This window comes from Esox lucius, chromosome 18 (assembly GCF_011004845.1).
Source record: "Esox lucius isolate fEsoLuc1 chromosome 18, fEsoLuc1.pri, whole genome shotgun sequence".
NCBI classification, from domain to species: Eukaryota; Metazoa; Chordata; class Actinopteri; order Esociformes; family Esocidae; genus Esox; species Esox lucius.
Window position 1 is genome coordinate 6,477,366 of NC_047586.1, and position 9,503 is coordinate 6,486,868.

Here is a 9,503-nt window from a genome sequence, read left to right on the forward strand (position 1 = left end):
AATCTCATGGAAGTTGTTTTTATTACTTGCATACTTGGAAGTATTTTTTACATTTTATTGTCAATGGCAAGTGACTTCTCAAGTTTTTTGTTTAAACAAAATTCAGAACTACGAACAGTGAAAATAGTATACATGTAAAAGTCCAGCAACTATATCAGCATAGCAAAGATGTTCAAATTCATGCATATTACATTTGAAACGTCCACTTAATTGCCGTCGAGCCCATAAAACACATTGGCGAGGGCGTGGTTAGGCTCCATCTGACAACGAAAGTGGAGTTCCGAGAATTTCATTGGCTGAAAAGCCTTTTTATTTTGCGTCATATGAGGAAGTAACCGGGTGGTTAATTAAACGCTCGGGTTCTTGATATTGTGCCCATTTTCATGCTTATTTTTCGTGAAGCCGTCTATTATGTCTACCACGCACCCTAAACAAACTGTTCATAATCCGGTGAGATGAATTTATCGATTGTTTGTTTGAATTCATATTGATTGTTTGAATTCATACGCACTTAGTTATAGAAAGTCAAGCAAGATTCAGCACCGGGCAGTACGGTTGTGCTAGCTCCATGGCTATCTTACTTTCCTGGCGTAATTGAATGATGTGAAGCTTTCATATAAATGTTCTGATGACTTTTGGTAGAAGTAGCTTTGTGAAGTTTTTCTTGGTCTGTCTGAAGCCGTGGGTCTGCGGACACGTTTGCGTAATATACTGGAGATGGCTTACAGTACTGGGATTTTTTCATCGCTTTAAGACGTCAGATCATTATTTTACTTCAGCTAGATGAACAGTTAATTAGTTAATATTGAATTGAAAAAGTAAATTACACTGTTTTGGAAGCAAAAACGAAATCGGGATGACTAGATAAATCCAAGGCCTTCACAGTTTATCATTCAATTGCCTTGAAGTTGACTTTCGGTTTTGGAAATCATGCCTGGTTTCAGAAATACCTCAATTGCAGAAGGCAGTCGCAACATGGGAAATATATTAAGTTATTTAAGTGAAAGGTTAAATTAAAAACACTTGTTCACACCGTCCAAGAAAGGAAATTAGAAAGAAAACCTTTTCTCATTTATAGTCAGAATTTCAAGCATCACAGAAATCCATCTGATATGAGGGTAAACGCAAACAAAAACTGTATGTGATTATCTAGGACCCATAACGTAATAAATTAATTTGAAATGACTGCCCTAGTCCCCAAGTGGTACAGTGGTTAATCTTGCATTCATCTTCAGCACTTGTGCCACCCACAACTGTATGACAACTAGCTAGCTTGTGTTTTTGACGAGTAACCGTACATTCTTTTCAAGTAGTCTCTGATACAATATGGAATTCTTGGTTGACTTAATGATGGCCCGTTGGTCAGGATCTAAGGCAGCAAATCAGCCCAAAACCATAATCCCACCACATCCATTCTTTACAGTTGGTATCAGGTTTCTTCTGTTCAAGCAGTGTTTTGCTTTTACCCAAAATGTGGTCACATGTTTGGGAATCTGGAGCTCTGACCGCTACACCACACTCTGGAACCAATCCATTGTATCGTAGATGTAATGTCTCGTTGAAAGTTTCACGTCAGGACCGATGTTTGTTCCTTTTCATGTATTATGTTTTTATTTTGTTTTGTAAAGAAGGCATACTTGCAAAAAAGAACGTGTTCTCTGCGTGTTTTCTCGGACACGACTGAAATAAAATCGAAATAAAAAGCCAGAGATGTACTCCTCCACCCAGGCTATTCCCTTCGCTGGAACGATCCTCGGAGGACTAGAGCCAGGGGAGATGGTCCTTATTCAAGGAGCAGTTCCAAAAGATTGCGACAGGTACGGTGATGAAGACGGACATGCGTGCACGTGCCTTATTACTTACCAATATTTTGTCCTGCCTGTAGACACACACTTAAGACTGAGGGATCTCCTGGCAATAGCTTATGACGTGTGTGCGTGTGTGCTTTAGGTCTTACTAAACTCATGGGGACCAAATGTCCCAATGAGTATAGTAAACCAGAAAAATTTGACCCATTGGGACCTTTTGCCGGTCCCGTGAGGCAAAAGTCAATTTCCCTGTTTAGGGTCAAACGTACAATTTATTTTATAGTTAGAATTGGGGTTTATTTAAGGTCCAGGTGTTGTTGGTTAAGTTTAGGTTTACGGTCTGGCATTACATCTAGATAAAGTTTAGGCATAAATGTTATTTTATTGAAGTTAAGGTTAGGATTAGATTAGGGTTAGGTTAGGGCTAGGGAGCATGCAACTTCTATTTTCTGGTCCCCATGAAGGTAGCTGTACAAACTTGTGTGTGTGTGTGTGTGTGGCCAGGTTTCAGGTGGACCTTACTTGTGGCAACAGTACAAAGCCCAGAGCGGACGTCGCGTTCCACTTCAATCCCCGCTTTAAGCGGTCTCCTTGCATTGTGTGTAACACGCTGCAGAGGGAGAGCTGGGGCAAGGAGGAGATCCTGTATGAAAACCCCTTTAGACAGGGGTCCAACTTCGAGGTGATCATCCTGGTGCAGAAAGATGTGTTTAAGGTGAGGATGGCTCGTGGGCTCACAGCCTGAGTCTTGTGTCCGTTTCTGCTTTTTTGAAAGTGGCAGTTAGTTTCATTCTTTACATTGCGGCCAAATTAATAATATTATATAATTCATGATTTACAGTATTCAACAGAAAATAATGCTCCAAACATAAGCACTTTTCTCACCACTTCCTCTGTCAGACCTGACCCTCTATTCAAGATTCACTTTTATTTATTTAAAGGCATACAGTTATGAGCTTTTAATAATTCACAATAATAATTTCCCTGGATATCTGTAACATCCTATTGTTGATGACGCTGCAGAGGGATGTAACTTCATAGAGAACATGACATGCACTTCTTGGCACAGACAGACTATGGAAGCCTTTAGTGTGCGTGCGCGTGTGCGTGCGCATACACAGTAGCAATCAAAAGTTTGGACACTTAACCTATCAAGTGAATAGGTGTGTTCAAACGTTTGACTGCTACTGTGCAAAAGTTGTAGGCCACTCAAAAAAATCAATTATAACATTGTGAATGAACACAAACATGAATAAAATGAAAATACCTCTAAAACATAGTGTTTTTCAAACAAGTAATTATTTTCAGAATGCGGAGCTGAAGAAATTCACTTTGCTAAATTGTTGTCATATTTTAAGTTCTCCTGTGGTAAATTCTTCCTGCAGGATTTGCCAGAACTCTTCTTTTGGCTTTCACTGTGTTTTCTTTCTTCAGTCCAACTTGCCCAATGTCCTCAAATGTCTTCATGACATGTCCCCTAACCATCTCACAAGATATCAGTTTCCTCACAAGACATTAACATTTTTGTATTTTCATGTTTATCTGTATCTATTCTAATGTTCTAGTGTTTTGCATACAGATAAACACTAAATGGCCAAAAAATTTAGCTTTACACAAATTGCTTAGTCTGCCTAAGGCTTTTGCACAGTAATGAATATGGACAAGAAATTGAGTACATATGTATCATGTAGTGGGATTTATGTATTGGTTTATTTTTTTCTAGAAAGATTAATTTATTATGCATTGAAAACCTAAATCTGTTTATTTCAATGTTTCCTTACCTGACTTCTGCCTAGGTGGCAGTGAATGGTGCTCATGTTCTGGAATATAAACAAAGACTGGATTTGGATAAAGTGGACACACTGGCCATCTCTGGAAAGGTTACCATTCATGCCATCGGCTTCATCCCCAGCTCCGTGAGTAACCCAGCCTAACATCGTCATCATTGTTATTATGACTCGGATGAGTTTGAAACTGGTTTCATGATCTACTGTGGATATAAAAAGTCTACACACCCCTGTTAAAATGCCAGGTTTTTGTGATGTAAAAGAATGAGACAAAGATAAGTCAGGTCAGAACTTTTTTCACCCTTAATGTGACCTATAATGTGAACAATTAAATTGAAAAACAAACTGAGATCTTCGAGATGTTCATGTTATAGGTCACATTAAAGGTGGAAAAAGTTCTGACATGATTTATCTTTGTCTCATTCTTTTACATCACAAGAACCTGGCATTTTAACAGGGGTGTGTAGACATTTTATATCCACTGTAAGTCAAATTCTTCTACAGGTATCATGTATGCCCCTTGAATGAAATGTTGTGTTTGAAACCGTAGTGTGACCTGTTGTGATTTTGTGACGCATGGTGGTGAAAAGGTTCTTTGTTTCATTTCGAACTTTAGAACTCCAGTCAACCTTCAGCTGGTCTAGTTAAAAGCAGCCAACAAGCGAATGTAAGCTGGTCGTTTTCTCAACGTCAAATAAAGGGGAAACTATTAGGCAAAAACTGCTGTTGGTGCTTTTGAGGGGAATCAATGAGATTGTTTGACTGCATGGACTGTATCTGCCAGAATGTACGAAAATAATAAAATCATATTCACAATTTGCAAGCCATGTCCTTTAAAAATAAAGTATGCTGTTTCTCTGCAATGAGGGCAAAGTAATAACCTCTGTAATAAAGCTGAATATATTCTTTCTTTTTGACAGTCGGTGCTTTCAGTGTCAGATGACTTGGTAAGTTGTTATGCCATGACATTCTGACTATGATTGTAATATGAAGGTGCTGATAAATTGAAAACATTTGATTAGATTTATTTTCATTTCAAATAAAAAAAATCACAAATCCAAAAATTTGTACCAGAAGAGCTCAGTCTGACCTTAGGAAACAATCTGAATTCAATAACCTGTTCCACACATAGTCAGACATCTTAATAGCATCACAACATACAGGTGCTGGTCATACAATTAGAATATCATCAAAAAGTTGATTTATTTCAGTATAATGTACACATTCATTCCACACAGACTGATATATTTCAAGTGTTTATTTCTTTTTATTCTGATGATTATAACTGACAACTAATGAAAACCCCTGGTGCCACACTCTAATCAGCTAATTAACTCAAAACACCTGCAAAGGCCTTTAAATGGTCTCTCAGTCTAGTTCTGTAGGCTACACAATCATGGGGAAGACTGCGGACATGACAGCTGTCCAAAAGACGACCATTGACACCTTGCACAAGGAGGGCAAGACACAAAAGGTCATTGCTAAAGAGGCTGGCTGTTCACAGAGCTCTGTGTCCAAGCACATTAATAGAGAGGCGAAGGGAAAGAAAAGATGTGGTAGAAAAAAGTGTACAAGCAATAGGGATAACCGCACCCTGGAGAGGATTGTGAAACAAAATCCATTCAAAAATGTGGGGGAGATTCACAAAGAGTGAACAGCAGCTGGAATCAGTGCTTCAAGAACCACCACGCACAGACGTATGCAAGACATGGGTTTCAGCTGTCGCATTCCTTGTGTCAAGCCACTCTTGAACAAGACACAGCGTCAGAAGCGTCTCACATGGGCTAAAGACAAAAAGGACTGGACTGCTGCTGAGTTTTGTTCTGATGAAAGTAAATGTTGCATTTCCTTTGTAAATCAAGGTCCCAGAGTCTGGAGGAAGAGAGGAGAGGCACAGAATCCACGTTGCTTGAAGTTCAGTGTAAAGTTTCCACAGTCAGTGATGGTTTGGGGTGCCATGTCATCTGCTGGTGTTGGTCCACTGTGTTTTCTGAGGTCCAAGGTCAACGCAGCCGTCTACCAGGAAGTTTTAGAGCGCTTCCTGCTGCTGACCAACTTTATGGGGATGCAGATTTCATTTTCCAACAGGACTTGGCACCTGCACACAGTGCCAAAGCTACCAGTACCTGGTTTAAGGACCATGGTATCCCTGTTCTTAATTGGCCAGCAAACTCGCCTGACCTTAACCCTATAGGAAATCTATGGGGTATTGTGAAGAGGAAGATGCGATATGCCAAACCCAACAATGCAGAAGAGCTGAAGCCCACTATCAGAACAACCTGGGCTCTCATAACACCTGAGCAGTGCCACAGACTGATCGACTCCATGTCACGCCGCATTGCTGCAGTAATTCAGACAAAAGGAGCCCCAACTAAGTACTGAGTGCTGTACATGCTCATACTTTTCATGTTCATACTTTTCAGTTGGCCAAATTTTTTTTTTGTATTGGTCTTAAGCAATATTCTAATTTTCAGAGATGCTGAATTCTGGGTTTTCATTAGTTGTCAGTTATAATTATCATAATTAAAAGAAATAAACATTTGAAATATCAGTCTGTGTGTAATGAATGAATATAATATACAAGTTTCACTTTTTGAATGGAATTACTGAAATAAATCAACTTTTTGATGATATTCTAATTTTATGACCAGCACCTGTACATACAGGTGTTGAGCAGGTATGGGTTGGCTTATAGCCTGGTTGTCAAGGGCATTGGGCCAGTAAATGAAAGGCAAAAACAACCCTGCTGCTGTGCTCTTGAGGAAGGCACTCAACCCTAATTCCTCCTGTAAATTGGTCTGGATAGGCGTCAGCTAAAACACTGAAATGTAAACATATGACATGTAGCCGGTCTCTGACGTAAACAACGTTTTGAATTGGCCGTCTTTGAACGCATGCGCACCCACGTCTAAACAAACGGTGCAATTATACTTGATTACCGTGGGCTTTGAGGGACTAGGACACAATATGAGGGACTAGGAGGCAATATGAGGGACTAGGACGGAACGTCAAGCTCCTCAGAGCCTGAAAGCCCAGGTGCCCATGTACGCTGCCACACACGGCTAACCAACAACCGTAACGCCCTCTCTCTTCACCGCTCCGACACGCCTCCCGGTCTGACAAGCCAACAGGGCATTTTATTTGTGTGGCCCCGATGACAAGTTGTTCCTGATTGTTTTGCAGACCCTCCCCTTCAGGGGCCAACTGGTCAAGGGCCTGAGTGCAGGACACACCGTCACAATCAAAGGCCAGACCAGCCTGTACCCACACAGGTACGTATGGAGGCGACGTGACAGGGCTGTCTGTCCAAATACAATTTAAACAATCATTTACTCTTGTTCAAATTCCAACCCCCGCTCCCGGTCCTGAAACTCTCTGAATTGCTGCAACAGATCCGTGATGTCGATGTAGAGCAGTGTAACGCAGCTCAGTTGTAAGCGCATTTTTGCATTTTACTTTCAGCTTCTGTGTGAACCTGAGAGTGGGGAACACCGAGGACATAGCGCTTCACCTGAACCCCCGCATAAAGGCAGGGGTATTCATACGGAACTCCTACCTGCAGGAGTGCTGGGGGCCTGAGGAAAACCACCTACCCGACTTCCCCTTCGTCCCCGGGGAATACTTTGAGGTAACCCCTCGGTCCCGGCATCGTCCGTGGGCCGTGGTGTGATGAGGAGTAGCAGGGTAACCCAGTGGTTAGAGCATCTGAGGAGTAACCGAAAGAAACCTCTCATTCTGTCCCTGAGCAAGGCATTTGCCCTAATTGTGGCGCAATCGGAAGTGTTTTCTGCTTATATTTACCCAACTCTCCTCTAGGGAAGTCATGGGTATTCTCCCAGTCTTTTGCGAAAGTGTTTTGAAATCTGCAACAACCCGTTAGAATAAAGCTCCTGTTTTCTGCAAGAACCATGCAACAAAAAAAGCTACTTTAGTCTTGTACAGAAGATGAACACTTTATTTTTGGGATCAACACATGTAAATTAAATTTTCCTGATAATACGTGTGTGAAAGGACCGTCTCATTTAAAAAAAAAAGGTCTATATTTCAATGTTCTTGCTTACCTTTCCACCCCCCAAAAAAAAGAGGTGAAAGTGAGGTAGTTCTTACATCAGTAGACGTAGATGACGTAGTTCTTACATCAGTAGACGTAGATGACGTAGTTCTTACATCAGTAGACGTAGATGACGTAGTTCTTACATCAGTAGACGTAGATGACGTAGTTCTTACATCAGTAGACGTAGATGACGTAGTTCTTACATCAGTAGACGTAGATGACGTAGTTCTTACATCAGTAGACGTAGATGACGTAGTTCTTACATCAGTAGACGTAGATGACGTCAAACTGCCAAACGTCCCTTGACTTCACATCCCGTCGTGTGCAGGGCTCACCTGCGCAAGAGACCTCGGTCTCGGTATGTGACTCGTAAAGTGAATCTAATTAGGTCAATCTCTTCTCCCCGTGTTGCTTGTCCCAGATGATCATTATGTGCGAGGCCCAGCAGTTCAAGGTCGCTGTGAACGGGGTCCACCAGCTGGATTACAAGCACCGTGTCCAGGACCTGAGCTGCATCAACGAGCTGGAGATCCTGGGAGACCTGCAGCTGTTGGACGTCAAGCTGTGGTAACCCTCGACCCTGAAGAGCCAGGCTTATGTCCCAATTATCGTTAATTATCTCCCAACGCGTACACACTTGTTTTCCCGTTCACTGATAAGACAGGTAATTACTGGTTTAAGAAATATGGTAGTTAACGTCTTTGAGGCTGATCCTTTGTCAATCCACTGCTTTGAAGGGGATATTACACCCCCCCCAACCCCCCCCCGCCCGGCCTCACTGATCTGGAACCGAGAAAGAAAATGAATAGCACACGCCGTCACAGGTCTAGGTTTGACCTGAGTGTCCGGGAAGCCCCGTGGACGATGCTAATTGGCTGGCATAACCCAGGGAGTCAACATACTCAGGGATTTCCTGGCCTCATTACACTCATTCCAGAGGCCAAAGTGCGTGGTTTGGTGCCGAGGAAGAAGACATGCTGTTATTTGTTCATCTCTGATCCATTGGGAGTTTCTGCAATGACACAGGGCCATAGATATAACTGGATGCAACCAAATTAAAGTGTGGGGGGGGGGCATGTTCTTCCTATGTGTTTGGTTTAATTGTGACATTCCGTTTATTAATGGACAAATCGGAGCTGCCCTGATCAAGTATGTTTGTAGATGGGGTTGAAGTGGGTGTGGGTCACATGATAAACAGGTGTGAATTAATCATCATCATCATTATTATTATTATTATTAATTTGAGGCAGCTCGGGCGAGGCGTGTGAATTGTGAGGGAGACTATGATCAGAGCTGTAATGTCATCTCAATAGATCAAAATGGCAACACAGTCCATCGATCAATTGATGTTTAAAAGTACGCTTTACCCTTTCAACTTTACAGCCCTGTAATCTGAGGCACTTCTCTTACCTGGTTATCTAACTTACCAGGATTATTATGTCACATGACGTGTATAGAAAACGGATGAAAGCTTTTCTTGACTAACGCAGTTTCAGGTTTTGCACCGCTACTCCTTTAATTAAGTAGGACTTAATGTGGGGTTTTTATACAATATATGACTATGCAGTACAGGAGTGAGCTTGTGCATGTAATTCTTTGTATCCTTCAGGAGGGGTTTTGAATGACACCTGCTCACAATTAATGACTGACCAAGAATGTTGTATTATATATATGTTATGAATATTGTGCAAACTGTGGCTAAACAATCAATTGCTCATGAAGCAACTTAACTGCAATCAGACAGTGGCATCAACCGAGAACAACTGTAAGCAGTAGCCCACAAGCTTTGCCAGAACTAATGACTTATGTACATTATATAAATGTAACAGTAAATAAAAATGTTCCCCTATCAAC

The 9,503-nt window shown here is 41.5% G+C and overlaps 1 protein-coding gene and 1 long non-coding RNA gene across 3 annotated transcripts; one reads left to right on the plus strand and one right to left on the minus strand.

The window, feature by feature from the left end:
• The first annotated feature begins 305 nt into the window (after positions 1-305).
• lgals8a (galectin 8a) lies at positions 306-9,502 on the plus strand. Of its 2 annotated transcripts, XM_020056245.3 has the most exons (9): positions 306-450; positions 1,729-1,817; positions 2,313-2,523; positions 3,605-3,724; positions 4,212-4,262; positions 4,516-4,542; positions 6,779-6,867; positions 7,058-7,223; positions 8,071-9,502. In XM_020056245.3, the coding sequence occupies exons 1-9, from the start codon at positions 412-414 to the stop codon at positions 8,218-8,220; spliced, it is 942 nt and encodes a 313-aa protein (XP_019911804.1). In that variant the 5' UTR covers positions 306-411; the 3' UTR covers positions 8,221-9,502. The 2 variants fall into 2 exon arrangements, with proteins under 2 accessions (XP_019911804.1, XP_010881021.1); XM_010882719.5 differs by lacking the exon at positions 4,212-4,262.
• On the minus strand, positions 7,210-7,729 carry LOC114829429. The gene is made up of 3 exons (XR_003777346.2): positions 7,657-7,729; positions 7,397-7,492; positions 7,210-7,300 (listed from the first exon to the last, which is right to left on the minus strand). It is a non-coding gene; the product is annotated as an uncharacterized LOC114829429 (long non-coding RNA).
• Position 9,503: the final 1 nt, after the last annotated feature.